Raw genomic sequence first — 21,211 nt, 5'->3', positions numbered from 1 at the left:
CACTGGGTAAGCAGTAAACAACTCAAAGTAAGCAATTTTGCCCAGATTCTGTTAATGTGATAGACAAATGCTTAAGGCCCAAACCACACTGGTGCAAAATGCCTTTTTCAGCATGTGCCCATCAGTTAAATTCCCGGTCCCGGCCGAGCAGACTGTTTCCTGTGTGTCATTCTTTTGCTCTCTGTACTTTTGTGTGTCTCTCTTACCGTCGCTATTTAAGTAAAGCAGAAATGATTTTTTCCCCCTCATCAAAAAGCTAAAAAACGTATAAAATGCCCCCCAGTGCATTATGTCAAGACAAATAGCATGGCTTCAAAACACCAAAACAAAAAAGTTAAATCATAAAATACTGTGTCATTGCTGTAGTCCCTCCACAGTAACAAATCCAAATAGACTGTGACATTTATGACAGCTAAGTTTGTTATAGATGTATGGAGAAATGCTCATGTAATGCCATTTAAGACATTTTATCATTTAAATCAATCCCAGGCACCAAAGCCATGAAATATTTTTCATACCTGGTGGTACATTTCAGCTGTGAATTTCAGATGGGAAAAGGCATGGAACTTGGGTAATACACGCGTCTTCAGAGAACTACTGAGATAATTACATCCGTTCAAATGACAAGCTCAGTTAAGTGATAGCTAAATTGTTCTACACTGTTTGTTCCTACTGTACTATAATTTCCCATTTGATTTTATTTGTTTGATACCTCAACATGGTAGTGTTATCCTCTTAGGCATTACCCAGGCTTTTCTGGGCAACATATGGACACAATTCACTGCAACAGGCCATAAAACTCAGCCACAGGATCAAAAATCTACTGAAAGATTCTACGTGGCTGCCTTATATAATTAAAGCACTGCAGGCTTTATTGTTCCTTGGATACCGTCATGAAGCAAAGTGATAAAAAGTTGTTCATGCTTTCATCGTCAGCTAAACAGGTTTAATGTAAACAGTTCTGCTTGTATTTTGCAAAATTCAACCTGGCCTGGTTTTTTTTTTTTAGCCCACTCTTCCTCACAGAATGTGATGTTGCCCCCACCCCCACCAGTATCATATCTTTAAGACAACCAGCTGTGACAATAGCCATAAAACATAATCGAAAGATTTATGATCTTTTCTTAAGCCCTTCCTTTGTTCTGGTTGTGGTAAAGATTGCTATGAACTACAAAGTAAAGTTCTAGGATATTGAAGTGGAAGTGGAAGTGCATGACTTTTGTGCCCACTCTAATAATAGAAAATGAACAGATATAAGCATTACCCAATGTCACTTTTGCCCTATTCCGGCAGGGTCTCTCTTAAGTCTGAACCTCATCCAATAACCATTTTACCTTATGATTTATTATCCCCGCCAGGAGGCTGGAACGGCCGAAGGCGAGGGATTATGTTTTCACTCCTGTGTCTGTAAACAGCTAATCTCCAGCACCGTTGGACCGTTTGGCGTTCAACTTTGCACATGCGTATTTTGTATTTCCATTTTCAGGCCTTCATTTAACTTTGAATAGAGGTTTGGTGTTCATGAATACCACAATTTTCAAAAACAAAAACATAATTTTACCCTTGTCTAACCAAGCACATACAGGAAGATCTTAACTTGAGTTAAATGTGCATACAAACTCTCTGGAGCAGGTGAAAGGAAGGTGGGAGGAGGAATTGGGGACTGCTAGCAGGAGTAACTTGGCAGTCAGCAGTTAAATTGGTGCATTCATCCTCATTGTGTATCAGACATGGTCTGTTACAGTTTAAAGTATTGCATAGGCTTCATCTATCCAGAAACAAGTTGGCTAGAATGTATCCAGGTTTAGACCCAATATGCCTGAGGTGTGGTCAGGAGTGGACCTGGCTACTCTTTGTCATATGTTTTGGGGCTATTGAAGGTTATCCAAGTTTTGGTCAGAAGAAATATTTCATACATTCTCATAAATGTGCGGTACTATTGTGGACCCCAATCCTTTAACTGCGATATTTGGTGTGGTTCCAGTTTCACCTGAGACATTGGTGCCCCCAGGCCATAGCATTCTTTTCATTACTAGCCAGAAAATGTATCTTGTTAAGTAGGAAGAAGGCTGTGCCACCTACCCATAAACGATGGGTGGAGGAGGTGACTGATGACATACCTAAAAATGTAACGTTTAATAAACAATATCCAAGAAGAAAAGCAGACGTTTTTAAGGGTCTGGAAACCATTTCTGTCTTATTTTGAATCTGAAGTACCTCAATGGTTAAACTTCATGAATTAATCATTGTATTTTGGCTACTGAAGAAGTCTCAGTTTCTTTTTACCCCTAGGCAATGTGAAGTGTTGTACGTGGTTTGTGTAGATTTGTGTAACTGGGAGGGATTGTGAAGCGGGTGGAGAGGGTGGGAAGGGGTTTATGTAGGATGAATGTGGTGTTATGTACTGTCAAAGATTTTTTTTTTTAAATCACACAAACACAAGCTAGTTTGGTCAGAAGTCCCATGAGCTGGGGTTCCTGATGGCATAGCACACTGCTCTCCTTGTGAGTCGTGACTACCATATTTTGAATCCAGCTCATCAAGTTAGCATCCAAGCCCATTGAGCCTGGCCTTCAACTATAAACATTTATTATTTTTTACCCTCATCTAACCACCCACACGATTTAGAGTTCCCTCTCTAATTCCATTCTCTAATCTACTCCTAATTGCTCAAACATGGGAATGAGTAGAAATCTCCTTCCTCTTACATAATTACTTCGAGTAATTCTAATTTTAGCCATACTTCAGTTGCACATATTGCATTTTCCCCACTTTCAACACAACTATATAGCACAGTAGCTATTCAGTAATGATGTAACTCTTCCCCTTTTGCAACAACTGAATTCTGTAATAACTGTAGAGCTGGAAAATCTATTAACATGCTGAGCAAACTGGTAAAATGATTACTAGCAGCACTGTCAGCATTCTTAAGTGAATCAGAAGTAGACACTGGAGATGACCATGGTTCATGATCTAAACTTGTTGCTACCGTTGTAAATAGTTTTGGTTTTTTACTGGCTGGTGTTTTGTCTTCTGTGCGAATGGAAAACATGTGCATTCTCCACCGGAACACTTCATCAGAGGTCCGACTGACAGCCACAAATCTTGCCTCGTTCCCATTACCTCGTGTCACTCTGGGACACAACGGCACCATAAAAGACCGTAAACAAGAATATGCAGTAAACAAGAAAACGCAGTAAACATAAACACGGATCCCCCTTGGGGATACTCTGTTACTATTCTTAAACAATTAAATGTGATTGGAGGCTGCAAACTGCTACCTTTGAACAAACTGGGTTAGTATTAAATGTGAAACCTCCTATAGATCAGACACACTCAGACACACACACACGATGATTCAAGAGTCCATGATGTTCCCTGTTACTTCCATCTCTACAGGCCAAAAAACACTGTCTATCCAACAGACATTCCTGGTTACAGCTCATCTCTGAAAGCTCAAAACAACATGTAACATTTCGCAGTACAATGGGTCCCATTAGACTAAATAGAAGTTAACACACACCTTCATCAAACAATATAATGTTAAAGCGTTTATTGCAAAAATATATTTTGGGGAAGGTGGGAGTTATAAAATAGGAATAGAAATAGAAAATAACGAAAATAATTTGCCATTAATGTCTCAACAAAAAATACATTTAAACAAACTCCCATAAAAACTAATTGTAAAACTTGTACCTAACATGAAACTAAATTAGCGTTATTCTCAGTAAGAGTAGTATTTTATTTTTACAAAAAAAAAACTTTGGCTAGGATCTATCAAATCCTATTTCACTGTTGGGTTGGCCTTTACTTAAAACCTCATGACCACTGACCACTCGGCCTTTAGAACGTCCAAAAACAAAACAAGGAAAAACAAAAAGGGAAATGCGTTGATGGGATGGAACTATTACATCAACCTTGGTTGTTGACTCCACTAACATCACTACAGGGAACCTTAGTCAGGAGAAAAGGAGGCGGGGAAGAGTTGACATCAGGTTGGTTAATATTTCTCCTGGTCAGCTAATCAGAAGGATCTGTCATCATCTGACTGTCCACCCAGACTGCCCAGAGATCTGACCTGTGCCATAGTGTCCAGCCCCACGTAGGCTTTCACCTCTGACCCCTCCGACCCTGAACAACCTGCTGTCCGTCGCCTTCTACCTCCACTCCCCTTTGACCCCGAGGAGGCCACGGACTCTGCCTTCTCACTCATGATGTCACTTACGCTTGACCTCACGGACAAATCACTGAGGGACCCGTCGCTGTGGATGGAGCTGTAAACATTGCTGTGCTTGAGGCTATATCCATGGGAACCGTCGCTATGGTGGGAGTTGCTGTTACTGTGGCCAAGGGAGACTGGTTTAGACACCTTTCCATGAGAGCTACTTACAAGGAAACTTTTGTTGCTATGGGATCCACTGCCGTAAGATCGGTGGCTACGGAAGCTGCGCTCTGACCCAGAGTCATGCTGCACTTCAGGTTTTGAGTACTCATCTGGCTCCTGTCCACCATCCTCCAGATCCACATGGGGGTCTATAGCAGGTCCACTAGGCTGGCTGAGAGGCAGTTCAGTTGGTCTATCTGCAGACAAGAACCCCCTGGGCGAGGCTGGTGGTCTGTGGTCAAGGCTGCCAGCTGGGTTCCTTGAGGCAGCAAGCTGGGGATTACCAAGCTGGGTGTAAGATATAGAGCTGTGATGAGACCATTTTCAAGCCTTTATTTAACAGCGATAGCAGAGATAGACAAGAAATGTGGAGTGCGAGTAGGGAAATGATGCAACAAATGACACAAAATCAAACAGGGACTCGCTGACCTTGGACATCATGACTATTTGCCCTGTTTGTTGACTAGGAATCATACCATTTACTCGGCTTTTGTTCTTTTAAGTCATTCTAGATAAAAGCATCTGCTAACTTGTAAAGTTCCATAACCACTTGGCTGTTGGGGCTCCACAAACATAATTTTAATTTATTATTTGTCATACGACAAATAGCTATTTTGATGAAGAACCTAAAACTGATGACCAGCCTTTCAAGATTCATGATTCTGTTGTATAATCAAAATAATACTTCTGAGGTGTTATATTGTGAGATATTGGCACTGATATGATGACAGCAGAACATCAGTGTCAATATTATAGCACTCCTCTTCGTGTATTATTGCCTAAGTACATACTGGCAGTATTAATACTTTACCAGTTGTTACTTGTACTGAGCTAAGAGATTACGTCAACCAATAGCGATAAGACATAAATGATCTCTATGACAATTGCTTGTTTGCTTAACATTCCAATAGACTTACTGTATATGCTGCATCTGTTTCTGCCTCAACATTCTGAAAACCTCCTTCACCTACAGGCGCTGATGCTTCACATCCCAGACGTTGCCCAGTGGAAGAGGAGAGCTGAGGTCTCCCCAGAGAGCTGAAGTCTGACTGGTCTATCCCAGCAACCGCGGCTAGCTGACCTAGGCTAGATGGAACAAAGAATCAATTGGATGTTGAATTGGACGTCCCAGTTTACCGATTATGGAAAATGGTCACTGAAACTACTCATTATTTAAGACTTTTTAAGGCCTATAATTCAGATCTTTAGATTTTACTTAAACCCTGCATTTACAACTCATGTTAAGGAGTAGTTCACCCAAAACATTACTTATTTTCTATCTATTACACTCCCCATGAAGCATTTTTTAGTTTTTGTCGCATTCCTAAACCAATAATTTGATGACCTGCAGACTCTCCGGTAGGAGACTCAAAGGAGACTCTTTGAGTCTTCTACCGGATACATTAGCATCTTTCCGCCGGTCATCAAATTATTGGCTTAGGAATGCGACAAAAACAAACAAATCTCCACAAATTCAATACTTCATGGGGTGTGTAGAAAAAAAGTATTTTTTTGGGTGAACTACTCCTTTAAAGACTTTGTGCACATGTGCATTATGACATCTCTGTGCTCAAGCCATAGATACCAACTGACCCAACCCAGACTGAAACACAAGACAAAACAAAACTCTAATAGCAAATACAGTATATACAAGACCTACTGGAAAGTGCAGTTGATGGACAATTAATATCAATCTCTAGGCTATCAATCTCTGATTTTGGGGGAGTCCCCAGATGACAGTAAAGTAATCTCTCAAGAACAGATTCCGACCTGCGGTGGAATCTGTCGGAGCGGTTCGTCCTAACCAGTGCGCATTGGCTAAAAGTGGGCGTGCCTTCAGATCAGGAAGTGGGCCGCGCTTTACCCAATCAAATGTAGTGGGCGGGATTCACGTGTCCATCCACCATGATCCACCCTCCCCCCCTCGAAACTAGCCGAAACTAATTTAACAATAGCGTCCTCGGAGCGGACAAAACCACGGAAAGATATTAACATTTTAAATTACTCTTTCATCATAGAAACAAGTGAGCTTATAACCAAAACCATCCATGTTCTCTGGGAGAAGTGGTGTTAGTGTTCCGTGTAGAAATATTGTTAGTGGGAATGAAAACATGGTCGCACCAACCGGAAGTGATGCGCTATAGGCAGACATGAAACCGGTGTTTCCCTGCGCTCTAGTCTAACATTATACTCCTGCCAGACTCCACAGAATATCAGAAAAGCAGAGGTCGCTGTTTTTCATTTTCTGTGGGGTCTGGCTACGCGAGACTAACAGTAAAGTGACCCCCCCCAACACTTATCAGGGTTGGGGGGTCCTCAGTTCAAAAATATGCTTATTTTGGGGGGTTGTGGCCTTAAAAGGTTGAGAACCACTGCCCTAGAACAAGGTCCTGCAAGGCCCTGTATAGTTCAATGGCCATGGGTATATATTGATCCAGACATGGATATGAATTGATCCAGAAATGGATCTGTATTGATCCAGACAAAAGGGAAAGTTTCATTGGAACATTTTGCTTAATCACTGTCACATTCTGGAAAAAATATTTTTGACCTGAGAATTAAAAAAAAGGTCAAATATGCTTATTTTACAGGAAGAGCGAGATCTCGCTGTCTCTCTTATTTTATGTATACAAGGCTTTGCATGGGTTTGTCCCCCCAATACACTCAATTCCGACACATTTCATACATATTTTATTTCTGCTGCTACGTGATGTCTTTATTTGTACAAGAGACTGAGACTTTATTTTTTGAGTACACTCTTTATGTATATTGGATATTGTCTGTTTTGAAATTTGACTCCCCCCCTCTATTCTTCATTTAAATGGAACTACAATTCATGGGTAGCTTGTACAAAAACCTGTAAACATGTGATATGACAAATGAAGTGAAGTTGAAGTTTAAATGAAGGCTGGCAGTGGCATTGATGGCACCAGGGCCACCACTAGAGGGGACTGTTAGGCGTCATGTTTGGAAATAATGTGCTGTCAGTATATAACTAAGGGAAGTAAACTTTGGAATGGCCAACCACTTGTAATAAGGGAATTGCCCTACAGTACATGTCCCATTTTACTTTTAAGACCCATCTAAAAGAATGGCTCAAGGCAAGCCAAAACTGTGATCAATTTTAACATGTAATACATGTTTTACAATGTATTTTGTTTTGTATTTGTGTATTTGTATATATACACATGTATGTGTTTGTATATGATTATTCCACTAATATTTCTGTTTTTGTTACCTGCCTAGGGACTAGTAAAGTAGCATTTTTGATTAACTCTGGCATGTTTACATCTTATATTTGATGTTCATTAATGTGCTCTGTCCCTGAAATAAATACATATATATAAATAAATAAATAAATAAATAAAGGGTATTGAACAGCACCCAGGGAGCTCAGTGTGTTACTCAAGGACACTTTGTCATGATGTCAAAAGGAGCTGGATCCTTCGGATTCTGAGGTGCCCACTCTCTCTCCTGAGCCCCTGGCCTGCTGCCCAATAAAAGGAGAAAGTGAAAGTGTCTCAAAACAAAACTGTACTGATGTTAATGCTACTGCTGGGAAATATATATTTAGGAGGAGAGCTGACCTGGCTTACAACACCAATGTTATTAGCTTACAAAACACAGACAGCAGAAAATATCCATGGAAATTCCAAACTGTTACAAAACTGGAACACTATGATCAGAATGAAAATGACAGTAACCGTTCCAAACACCAAACTTGCAGCCATGCTGTCAAAATAAGAGGGGGATTGTGGGGTGTGTTGGTTCACACTGGGATCAACAGGTTTACTGTTCAAGTAAGATCAAATCTGCCCATCCAACTTGATTACCAGTGTTATTTATTTATTTATTTTCAAAAAAAATATCCCACAATTTTGCAACCCCATTTTTTTCACCCAGTGCCAATTGTCTAAGTAATCCTGGGCGCTACACTCCCTCTGCCAGCCTAGGGAGAGGCCAGAGCTGAGCTCATGCCTCCTTCAATGCATGAGAGCTAAAAAGCCTTCATCACCTGACAGGGGGGAGTTTCCCCGGTTGGACGTAGTGCGTGGAAGGAACACGTTATTCCAACCAGTTCTTTTTCCCTCGTTTCCCTTCCATCAGGCGCCACGGCTGACCAGGGGGAGGCAGTATAGATACAGTACATGTTTTTGTGAGGGTACCTCACAAAACATGCAACAGAACATGCAAACTCCACACAGAAACGCCCTTTCTCCAACCCCACCTAGGGTATGGGCACTGATGACGCGGAGGAGAGGACACGCCCCCAGCGCCCACAGCGTCCCCGGATGGAATCTAACCCAGGACCTTCTAGCTGTGAGGCGACAGCGCTACCAACTGCGCCACCGTGCCCCTATTACGATTACCAGTGTTATGACCGAATCCAGCTTTGTTGGATCTCCAAAAATGGTAATCTAATAAAGAGTCAAATTGATACATTTACACAATGGTGTAGCTAGGTTGCTGTAAACACATACAAAAATTGTCTGATAGTTAAATATGCATTTAATTATCCTTTGTAAATCTATACTTGACCCAGAGCCAAACATAATGACCTCTGGGAGGACACCATGAGCTCAATGTCCATCAGTATTCAAGTTGGCTCTTGTTGCTCATTAGAAAAGGTCACTTTCATTTTCATTTCACCTCTGTCCACTGTATTCCAGTTTGGGCCGGTTGATATGCCAACCGGCACACTGTCTGGGTAAGTAACAAAATAACATCTGTGTTTCCGAGAATGGTCCGCAGTGCCCATTACATCGTTTCTCCATCAGTTGAGTTTCGTTTTGAGACTGACAAAAACCCTTTAATTTTGTCTGAGTCTGGATCAGGTGATGTTGTTGGACACTGAACTAAATTTTAAAAATGAGAAAGGGGAGACCTATGTTAGTCCTGTGGGGACATTTCTGTTTCAGCTTCACCCAGCTGATGGCTGCTCAGGGAGAGCAGTTGGGGGTTAAGTGTCTTGCTCATGGATACATAGCCGGGGCTGGGAGGCAAACCAGAGACCTTCTGTTTCCCAGACGGCCTCTCTAGCCATTCAGCTATAGCCGCCCAGTTATGCACGGCATTGCAGGAACTTATCGAATGGCATTTCAGCTGAGGCTGTTTAGAGAATGAAAAAGGTGTTCTAGGCCCGGACCGCTGGCGTAGAGGTCCGCGCACCTAGGCTTTAATGTAGTCTGACAGCGCATCGTGGGTTCAATCCCATTCCCGACAATCTATGCTGCATCTCTCTCCAAGTTTCCTGTCAATCTTTACTTTCCACTATAAATAAAGGCAGAAAAGCCCCCAAGAATATCTTTAAAAATAAAAAGGGGTTCTCACTAGCACATGCCAGACACAGAAATAGGGATGCATGGATTAAAGCAAAATAAAATCTCACGACTGATAAAAATGTTTGTTTCCAGGTCATTTCATAATATGCAATTCGTGAAACGGCAAGAAAGGAACACACACACACACACACACACACACACACACACACACACACACACACACACACACACACACACACACACACACACACACACACACACACACACACACACACACACACACACACACACACACACACACACACACACACACGTTGTGTTTCATAAACAATTAGCACAATATGTATAATTATGATGTTTTGGTAGATCTACAACCAACCAGTTGAAGAAATTGCAGATTGATGCTAAAGTCAACAAAATGCCAGACGCCAGAGGGTTAACCTTTGCTTTTATGAAATATCTGAGATCATTAGGATTTTCTGGAGGATTGAACCACTTGTTTGACCAGTTTGACCACTTCAAGTACTCTTTAAGCTTAAAATAGCGAATAACCGGAAATAGACAATCTACAAGCTTAGAACACGCGCAGTGCAATGCGTGGTAAGCTTGTAGATAGTCTATTTTCGGTGCATGACATGCTTCCATAGAAGACATGCTGACTTCTATGGAATCCAAATGACTGAAATCAGTCGTGGCGACTGAGAACTTGAATCCATGGGGATGTGCCTAGAGGTGAACCTAGGGTTCTTTTCCATTCTAGAGGGGTAGGTACTGTTGCAAGTATTGAAGCAACTGGTCAGTTTAAGGTTTTGAGGAAAAATGAATTTCTATTGTCTTATACATGTACCTACCCAGCATCCTTCAGGAGGTCCAGGAAGGCGTGAAACTTGGTAAATGAGTTCTCAATACTATCGAGGACTGCCTCGTCCTCAAGGGCACTGGAGGCAGATGCCGCTGACCGAGAGTTAGGGGCCACAAGCGCCTCAGACATAGAAAGGTTGACGCTGCGAAGACGTGCATTCTCCATCTCATACTGAACAGGAAAGAAGAAAAGATTGCAAATGTACACTTCAATACTTAAGCCATGCAATACATGCCAGTCTGGGATGTTTCTATCTGATCTATCCATCTAGGATCTACCTGGAATAGCTCAAATCTGTTATGATTGGCTCCTGGCATCAAGCAAACTACTGCAATGAAAATAATATAATAATGAATCAGGAACTGTTGGTTTTGTAGCTTGACATTGTTGTCCTCTGAAAAGTACTTGTGCAGATGTAATGTACAAATATAAAATGCTAAAAATAGTGTTGGCACCTTGTAATGGTAGGCAAGAGCTCTGTCCAAGTGTTTTTTTTATTAGACCTATACAACAGTATGCTGTGTTCAATAGGATATTCAAATAATGTAATATTTGAACATTTGGCAGCAGGACTTAAATTGGAGTGAATGTTTAAACACCCAACCCTATTAGTCTCCTGGTTATCACAATATCTTCGAGTTAGGATAAAATCAGCAGTAGAAAACTGCTTGCCATAAGTTATTCATGCCTACATCATTGGCTCGATTTCAACAAACACATTTAAGTACATTACCTCTGTACATTTTTGCACTATGTATTAGCATAATTTCACTTTCATGATATGATTACATACTTACAATACATAGCATAATATGTGATAATAGACTGAAAAATGTACACTTTAGAAGTTTTCTGTCATTTGACTAATAATGCTACAGTAGCTCTACTTGTTGGTCACTATTTTGATGAGGTCCCTCACATAGGAAGGCCTGTCAAACATGGTCAGAAAGGATTCTTTAGATCACACTCATGACTCAAAATTATCTGTTGTTTACAAGATAAGCAGAGGCGTCTCATACATTATGTGGCGTGCCTGTTTGACCAACACTCAGGGGACACTCAGTGTTGTTTACAGCAGAACATTATGACAACACTGAGAAACACACCGTGAACTTAAAACAGGATCTTTTGTTAAAAAGATAAGCATAGAATGTCATTGAGATGTGTGTCATTTTTCTTTGACACTTGGATGACACATGTATGACAGTCATGGCAACAATAGGGCAGTTTCTGTGTCACCAAAAGAGTGTATTGAATGGTTTTAATAAATTCACTACTCAGTGCTAAATACATTTGGTGCGGTTATGATGCATTTCCACCATGACAACATAAGACTCCTTTCAGAATACTGGCTGAAGCTGAACACAATTTAAACTCATGAATTAAAAACCTAATGGTTATAATGTAAATCAAGCTCACCACACTTAAATACTTGAATTTGTCTGACGCTATCAACTGGTCCTCAATTTAATACCAACCACTAAGAGCAGCTAACACAGCTGCAGTAGCAATGTGAAAACTCTGGAAGAGTATCAGTACCTCCATGACCCTGGACTCAGCTTTCAGCCTGGCTCTGCGCTCTTCTGCCAGTCTCATATGACAATCCTCTAGCTCCATCTGCAGGAGTCAGAGACACACACACACACCATGTGAATGCTTGAAACGGGTCAAAACCTGTGTTTGTGTGTGCGTGCGTGCTCAAGTTTAATTTAAAACAGTGGAAAAGTCAATGGCAAGATCCCAAATAACAGCCATATTCACCCATAGATCTTACCTGCATACGTCGAAGGCTGACAGCAGATGGAGTCGGCTCAACTTCAACCACCACCTCCTCTACCTCCTCCTCTTCCTCCTCTTCGTCCAACTCGGATTCCAAGGTAACTTTCACAGAGGCTGCACCCTGTTGAAGACCATATTGTAATGTTTTACTGTATAGTAGTGTTTTACTGTATAGTGGTGTTTTACTGTGGAGAAAGACTATGGACACTATAGAGAATGATACAAATAACTAAACTCAACACAATTACATGGATTAAAGCAAAATAAAAATGTCTGTAATGACCAAGTCCTAATGTGCGATTTGTGAAACAGTATTAAAGGAGCCCTCCAAACTAGCGTTGATTCCTAACCAATTAACACAATATGTAAAATGATGATGTTTTAGTAATACTGTTCCTGCTGTTCTAGATACTGCCAACCAGCTGAAGAAATCTCAATGCATCGGCAAGATATTGAGAGCTTGTAGATCGGCTATTTTCGCTGTGCAACATGCTTTCATATAAGACATGCTGGCTTCTATGGAATCCAAATGACTGAAATCATTCGAGGCAACTGAGAACTTTAATCCATGCAATAAGTAGTGGCGGCAGATCTGGATGTCAGACCCTATTCATGTTCATGTATAGGCAATAGTGGACATTCTGTTCACAACTCGGATAAAGCAAAGTAGAACAAAAAAGGCTTTTCCATACCTGAAAGCTCTGCTCCACCATGGTAAGACCAGGAGGCAGACCTCTGAAACAAAACTATATTTCAGACTACTTTATTTTACTTCAGCACATACACGCTCCACTGGAGATTTGGAAGTTAATTGTCTTTCTAATTTAAATTATGACAGGTTTTTGGCATGGGAATTTGACAAGGAAGACTTTCGCACACCTTCATAATATAAAACGAAAAGTACGTCAGTGAAGACCAAGCTAGGGTCGATAAACTTGGAAGAAAAAGCTCCCGCACAGTGTCTTCAAATGCAAGAGATCAGAATTTGTTTACTGGGAAACTAAAAGTTTTGGTCCTGAAACCCTCATGTGGTTGTCTTAGGTTAAGACAACCTGATGAAGGCCTCAGGACCAAAATGTTGTGTTTCCCAGAAAACAAATCCTGATTTTTTGCATTTGAAGTTTGTGTTGTATTTTTTCTGGCATGGGAATGTTGCCATACATTGGATAGGTCAACATTACTGTATGTCATTTGCAAATTAAGTAAAACAAAAAGTAAGTAAATCATTTTTAAGGTTAGGATTAGAGATCCAAAAAGGGTCATCTTTAGTACATTGCATAAATAAACACATTTATCAACAGTTGATCATAAAATGTTCACAATACTGTATGTTATCCAACCTTCCCAATGGTGTTGCAGTACGTAACGCAAGTAACGCAAGTCTCGCGTTTTTTAAATTATTATTATATAATTATTATAATGATGTGTTTTACTTTTCTTTTCTTGATGTTTTTGCTTCATTTAGATCAGCCTGAATTTAACAGGATGCAGCAAATATATGAATTCCTTTGACTGAACTGAACAAGTGGTGTGTGAACTCTGATCCACTCTGATCTGTGTATATGTCCTCACCTCTGGCGTTCGGAACGTGCAGCAGTGCGCCAAGGCACACGACTTGAGCGACAAGGGGGCCTCTGTTGCTGGACAACTCCTGGACTCCACCTGCCAGCTGAGGTCCCTCTCCGAGGAGCTAGAACAGAACAGAGACACTATTTTCAAAATGTTGTTTTTCAAAAATTCTAGAAAGAGCTTATAATGTACATACAGTATTTCACTGTCCAGTAACATGAGTTTAAAGGCTAATTTATACTTCATCACACGACTCTTTCAACAAGTGTCGTTCAAAATAGTTTTTGACAGATTCTCAGCTGAGGAGTGTGGAAGTGACCCAATAAGTAGTTGCTCAAAAGGGCAACAAAGTACTTAACATTTTGTCAAAGTCTACCAAAAGGGCACCTCACTACAAATGGCTTAAATCATGAAGCAGTTATAACTGTAATTACACTGTTGTGTTTTATGATTTTGCATTATGACTGTTCATACTGTGACTACACACATTATAGCTATCTAATTTTGATGAACACAATCCTATGAATACAATCCTATGATGATCCCATGAATAGAATTGGACAATTATGTACAGTTATGTGTATATGTTGAATGTACAGTGTATATGTACCTATCCTGAATGTAGCTTTCCCTCTGGCTGTATTGGACAACTGTCTTCTTTTAGGGCCAGGAGGCTTCGGTGACTCTTTGTGGGTGGGTGGTTTGATCCAGTTGTACTGCAATAAAGAACAGTCAACATTCACGCTATGAAAAAACTAAAACTGTGAATCGGTGTATGTCTACAAGAACACATTTACATGAACAGACCTCCTCATTTCACGTACATAATGTTTGCTTGAACATTGACCACAAAACATTACCTCTGATGACTGTCCATCAGCGTTCATCAGGATCTTCTCTATTGTAGTTTTTATAAGCACCTTGTCTGTAGGAGGCAGGAGAACAAAACAACACGTGTAAAATAGACAAACAATCTACAGGAATGGTTTGTTGACCATTATTTGAAATGGACTGGACACATTGTATTAGCTTGAGCATCCTGAGAAAAGAAACCGCTATGAATTCTGGTGTGTGGCTCCTCACCGACTAAAGGGTTACTTCTGATATCCAGCACACAAAGAGTAGAATTTGTCTTCAAGGACTCCAATAGACACTGAGCTCCCTTGTTGGACAGACCACACTTCTGCAGGTCCACAGCTGTTGGATAAATACATAATTAAATAAATAATAAACAGGGGACACCTTTGCTCCTTGCTTATTGTATTTCTTTTGACTACTTCACTATGGCTATTATAATGACTGCACTACTGTAATGTAGCATTACTAAATTCTCAGCATTCCCCCAAATTGCATCTAAGGATCACCTCAGGCTATCAAATAGGGCTATGGCACCCTGCAAGTCTTACGTCTGCTGTCTGAAAGCATGGCCATGAGCTTTAAGTATTAACCAGTTTTATGTTGGGAATGTCAAGGCACCATATGCCAAGGCAGAATATTTAACCGACCGGTGGCAATAGCGTTTTTAGATTCTGAAAGAAACTGCAAAATGTACACACACACACACACACACACACACACACACACACACACACACACACACACACACACACACACACACACACACACACACACACACACACACACACACACACACACACACACACACACACACACACCTTTAACCCAAAGGTCCTCAGCCAGTTCGAGTGCAAGGGCTGCAGCCCCCCGGTCCCCAATGAGAAGGTTACAGTTGAGGGTGACTCGGCGGAGACCTGCCATTCCCTCAAATTGTGGTTGGCGATACCTCAGCGACTGAACCCATCCTTCACCATGCCGCCGCATTCCCTGGTGCTGCAGGTGGGAATGTGATTGCAAAAACATTAGGGACAGCACCAAAACACCACATCAAATGAAGAGATTGGAATCTGGGGGGAAATTCCTGTACACGAAAAGTTTGACTAATGCCACATGTGTCAATGTTAATCAAAAATAATTATGATAAAGTTGTTAATTGAAAAGCATGAGTCTACATTTAGTACTACTCTCTTCTGTTTTTAAAAAGGCGCTGTAAGTGATATTTGTTTGTTAAAATAACTGTTAAATAGCTCTGTATTCCTAATCATCGCTATAGAGTGTTTGTTCAGTTAACAGGGGTCTCCAGGTCTCTCCAGTTACATTTTCAGGTCAGGATACCAAATTCATCCAATCAGGAAAGAGAGCTCATACAGATATAGGATAAACAAGTGAAATTGGAAGTGATTGTCCAAAACATTTTCAGACAAAATTGGAACTGAAACACTGTCAAAGCAAAGTTGATACATGGTTTCTCTCTCCTGACTGGATGAAATGAGTGTCCCACCAGAAAATGTTTTTTCTGTTTAATAAAGAGCTGGAGAGACAGGGTGACTTGTTACTGAGCAAACACAATAGCAATAATTACTATCAGAATATACATTTAAATATTTTAACAAAACACTTTTAGTTTTAACCCAAAGATATCACTTACAGCACCTTTAAGTGACAGCTTCTGAGAACTCAGATTAAGTATCCACATTCAAACATGCCACTAGATGGCGACAGTAACTGCAGTAACCATTCTTATCACTATGGCATTCACAGAAAGAGGCTGTGATTTCTTTCCACACAGCATACTCTCAGCATACACTATGCTGCCTTGGAGAAACTGAACTATTGCAAAATAGTTCAAACAAAAAGTAATTAAAAAAAACGTTTTAGCTTTAGTTGCAAAATATTATACCTTGATTATGTTGGCCATGTGCTCAGCTCCTCTCCAGGTGAGATTACATCCCGTAAAATCCACTGTCTTAATACTTGCAGAGTACTTCACACTTTGGCAAATCGCTAAAAGTTAGACAGCGAACAAACTTGCATTACAGTCTAACAATAAGTCACTGGTTAGACTTGCATAGTTATAGTTAAAGGTGGAACAATGAAGAGAAAAGTTATACAAAGTACAAACTCTAAATACACATACCCTCTAACCCATCATCACCAATTGGACAGTTAGCCAGAGACAGGTTTTCCAAGGAGTTACTTTTTCCCAAACCCTAGACAGAATATAAAGGAATAGAACAGAGAAGAAAGAGACTGTGATAAATCAGCGCGGTGTCAGTCAAGCTTTATTGCTAGTCTACTTAGCCTAAGCCTATGTTGTACCTTTGTTAAAGTGATGAGGTCCCTTTCTCTCAGTGGAAGTCCATTAAGCTGCAGAGTCTTAAGGCTGGGAGAGACAGCTAGACAATCTCTTAGTGCCTTACACAACTTCAGTATGGTGTCCTTGCAGCAGATAGCAGGGATCTTCTTCCTGTAGCTGGACTTGTAGCACCTGCTATCTGAGAGGAAGAGATGACCAAGTAAGTCACAAATCTTTTCTGGTCTGGCTATCCTTTACCAGTGATTCTCAACCTGTGGGTCGGGGCCCACTGGTGGGCTACGAGGGTATTACAAGTGTCTCCCAAATAATTACCAAAACACTAAAGACTTAAATGATAATATAACGTTAATATGAAACAAAAATGAACATCGTTTTTTTTTTACATGGGAAAATGAGTTTATGATACTGATAAATAGGAATACAGTTAGATCCATTGATCCAAGCCAGAACACAATCGATTGATTGATCATTAAAATAAACATGGACTCTTTGACACTCTAATGTCTCTATTATGTCAAATGGACCTGACTACCTACACCATGGACTTGTTTGCGACGCCACCGTGGCACAAAATTGCAGTGTCCTTGTTCTAAACTGCACTGTTGTACATACATGGATATGTATTCTTTGTCCCCCCAAAAAAATAAACAGAACTGAAAATAAACATGCTCAGAAAATGCACGTGGACAATTGTTAGGTTTCTTGTCATTCCTTTATCTCCACCTTACTACCTATGTCTCCAGCGTTTAGAGCAGCTTGGTACGTGCTGTGGATTGCAATGTGGTGCAGGTGTTTGTTGATAGAGATAGAGCCGAGTATGGGGAGCCAGTCTGTCGCTTTCACTCGGTCTCCACTGAGGTCCAGTATGCCTTTGGCCAGATTCATAGTTACAGCTGGAAGCGGTGCTGAGTCCTGCCTGGCACAGGCGTAGTCATAATACGCTTTGAAGTCCTGGGCACCACGCCGCCGAATCTGTGCACTGTCTTGGATCATTTTAGATCTATAGCAGAAAGGAATACAGACAAGCCCACAAATTGTGAACATACAGCAATGTATTACTTTTCTTTGTAAACTTGATATTTGTTATTTATCAGTAAAAGCTGAATGAACTACATACATACATACATACATACATACATACATACATACATACGCTGTGACGTGCGCGCGCGCGCACGCACGCACGCACGCACGCACACACACACTCCACCTCCGATGCTGACCAGGACTGCCCACTCTCCATCAACAGGGCTGATGTCTACCGCTCTTTCAAGCGGATCAACCCGCGGAAGGCGGCTGGTCCAGATGGCATCCCGGGACGTGTCCTGAAGGCTTGTGCTTACCAGTTGGTGGAGGTATTCACTGACATTTTCAACCTGTCCCTCTCCCTCAGCTCCGTCCCCACCTGCTTTAAAACCAGCACCATCATTCCCATTCCCAAGCAGCAGAAGGTGACCAGCCTAAATGACTGGCGCCCTATAGCCCTTACTCCCATAGTCAGTAAGTGCTTTGAGAGCCTGGTTAAAGGACTCATATGCCCCATGCTTCCCCCCACCCTCGACCCCTTGCAGTTCGCATATCGAACCAACAGGAGCACAGAAGATGCCATCGCCCACGTCCTCCACACGGCCCTCTCCCATCTAGAGGGCAGGGGCACCTACGTGAGGATGCTGTTTGTGGACTACAGCTCTGCATTTAACACCATAGTGCCCTCCAGGCTAGATGGCAAGCTCCGGGACCTGGGCCTGAACACATCACTGTGCGACTGGATATTGGACTTCCTGACAGACCGCCCCCAGTCGGTGAGAGTGGCTGGTCGGACCTCCTCCACACTGAGTCTGAGTATAGGGGCACCTCCTATACTCCCTGTACACCTATGACTGCGTAGCGACACAGACATCAAACCATGTCGTGAAGTTCGCTGACGACACAGCAGTGGTGGGTCTGATTTCTGGCGGAGACGAGTCGGCCTACAGGGAGGAGGTGGCCACCTTGGAGCAGTGGTGCATGGAAAATCACCTCTCTCTAAATGTCAAGAAGACCAAGGAGATTGTGGTGGACTACAGGAAGCAGAAGGACGAGCTCCAACCTGTAAAAATCAATGGCTCAGAGGTGGAGAGGGTGGACACCTTTAAGTATCTGGGAGTGAACATAGAGAAGGACCTGACCTGGGACTGCCATGTCACTGCAGTCGTAAAAAAGGCCCAACAGCGCCTGTACGGGCTCAGGCGCCTGAAGCAATTCGGCCTAGGTCCCAACACCATCAGGGACTTCTACAGAGGCACGATAGAGAGCCTCCTAACAAGCAGCTTTACATCCTGGTACGGCAGTTGCACGGACAGAAACCGCAAGGCGCTGAGGAGGGTTGTCCGTACTGCCGAGAAAATCACCGGGTGTGAGCTGCCCAGTATGGAGGACCTCTACACCCAGCGCTGCCTCAATAAATCACTAAGGATCATTAAAGACCACACCCCCATAAAATACTTTTTTCCCCGCTAAGATCAAGAAGGGTAAGGGGATACAAGATCCTCTCAGCACGTACCAGCAGGCTGAGGAACAGTTTCTTCCCACAGGCCATCAGGCTGTTAAATGACAGTGGAAATGTGCAATAACTGTACTCCGCACTATGCACTTTCCTTAAACTGAATTACCTGTGTTTGTTTGTTTGTTTATTTATTGCCTATGAGCGTTTTTAGATTGTCTATCATGTTTTATTGTTTTATTATTGGAGCTTCCGAGCGTAAGTTTTTCACATGTATGTACCTAACCTGTGCATCTAAGTGACAATAAAAGTGAATCTGAATCTGAAAAAACACACACACACACACACACACACACACACACACACACACACACCTCTATGAACTGAACTGAACTGAACTGTACTATTTGTTAACTGTTAATAATGTATTCAATCAATACAAAAATACTACATACCTGATTGATTGATTGATTGATTGATTGATTGATTGAATACTTTATTAGAAGTTTGCAGAAAAAAGCACATGAAAGTACAGTTCAATACAAGGTCAGCTAAACCCATCCATTGGGGTCCTTTGTACTCAATTCATAGTGATATTAAATGACAGGTGGATATACACTACTATGCAGAACATCATATAAGCAGTTTTAAAAAAAAAGAAAAGCAATTCGACACAATACTTTCACAGCAGTATCACAAGTAACGTTTATAAATGTGTTGTTCTACTAATAATGAACGCAAACACAAGGATGAAGGATCCTGTTTGTTTAGAGAGATAGATACAGGACTAACATTACACTGTCAGATACACCTGCCAGCTGATTAAACTTCAATTCAAACGATACGACTCCATAATCATTTCATGACCTGCATACCTGTTACATAGACTAGAGCACCTAGAATGATAGTTACCTGCTGCAGTTGGATCATGAACTGTTTAGATTAATGTTCCCTTGGTTTCCTAACTGCCCATAATCTCCTGGAGACCCGGTTGTTGTTGTCGTCGTTGTGTTAATGAAGAGAAGAGAGGCGCTGTTCTGAGAGTAGCGACTGGCTCCCCCTGGTGCTGTGGAGGAGCAGTGGTCTAGTGCATGGGGTCTTCAACAGGGGGTCCGTGACCCCTAGGGGCCCAGGGGTCCTCCGAGTTACTACAGGGGGGCCGTCAAATATTTGTGTGATAGGAACTTTTTTTTTTTTTTTTTTTACATTAACCACTTGAACCTATTCTGGAAGAACTTTAGCCATAAATAGCAGATCTACAAGCTTGGCTATTTTCGGCAAAGAGGTTTGGTGTAGAGGGAAAAAAGAGAAGACCAAGTACAGAGTGAAAGGTCAAGTTTTGAGGGTTTAAGTGGTTAAATGTCTGAATCCAACATTCACTGATGATGATGCTGTCCAACAAGTCTACGAAGCCATCTATGAAATCAATGAAAAGGTTTAATCTGCAACACAATTTTATTCAATATATAGTGGGGGTCCCTGCTTCATCTCTCTCTCAGCTAAAGGGTCCTTGGCCTGAAAAACGTTGAAGACCCCTGGTCTAGTGTAAAGCACTTGCGTGGAAGCAGTGGGTGGTCCTTTCTGCTGGGAGGGAAACGTCTCTCTCTTCAAAACCCAGCCATTATAAAGTGTTATGATTTGAACAGGAATAGTTCCTGTGTATTACAGAAATGTGAAC

General features: G+C 41.5%; 1 protein-coding gene across 2 annotated transcripts; it reads right to left on the bottom strand.

Moving 5' to 3' along the window:
- Nucleotides 1-3,538: 3,538 nt before the first annotated feature.
- cep78 (centrosomal protein 78) lies at nt 3,539-20,530 on the bottom strand. 2 transcript variants are annotated; one of them, XM_084055808.1, is made up of 16 exons: nt 20,446-20,530; nt 17,783-18,051; nt 17,054-17,229; nt 16,872-16,944; nt 16,635-16,738; nt 15,553-15,727; nt 14,960-15,073; nt 14,737-14,801; nt 14,487-14,592; nt 13,880-13,997; nt 13,000-13,042; nt 12,303-12,428; nt 12,068-12,145; nt 10,518-10,699; nt 5,302-5,470; nt 3,539-4,672 (listed from the first exon to the last, which is right to left on the bottom strand). In XM_084055808.1, exons 2-16 carry the CDS (start codon nt 18,042-18,044, stop codon nt 4,025-4,027), a joined length of 2,439 nt encoding a protein of 812 aa, XP_083911934.1. In that variant the 5' UTR covers nt 18,045-18,051; nt 20,446-20,530; the 3' UTR covers nt 3,539-4,024. The 2 variants fall into 2 exon arrangements, with proteins under 2 accessions (XP_083911934.1, XP_083911935.1); XM_084055809.1 differs by having other exon boundaries at nt 3,539-4,657.
- Between the last annotated feature and the right edge of the window lie 681 nt (nt 20,531-21,211).

Source organism: Gymnoscopelus microlampas, assembly GCF_963454915.1.
Source record: "Gymnoscopelus microlampas genome assembly, chromosome: 4".
Lineage (NCBI taxonomy): Eukaryota > Metazoa > Chordata > Actinopteri > Myctophiformes > Myctophidae > Gymnoscopelus > Gymnoscopelus microlampas.
This window is presented reverse-complemented; position numbering and strand designations above follow the sequence as displayed.

What these genes read in the sequence shown, in the direction of transcription:
- cep78 (XM_084055808.1), bottom strand. Translation starts at nt 18,044, where the DNA reads ATGATCCAAGACAGTGCACAGATTCGGCGGCGTGGTGCCCAGGACTTC. An exon ending in CTGATGGACAGTCATCAGAG is followed by an intron (nt 14,593 to 14,736) that starts GTAATGTTTTGT and finishes TCTTTATTGCAG; the next exon opens with TACAACTGGATCAAACCACC. An exon ending in AAACAGATGCAGCATATACA is followed by an intron (nt 4,673 to 5,301) that starts GTAAGTCTATTG and finishes TCTTACACCCAG; the next exon opens with CTTGGTAATCCCCAGCTTGC.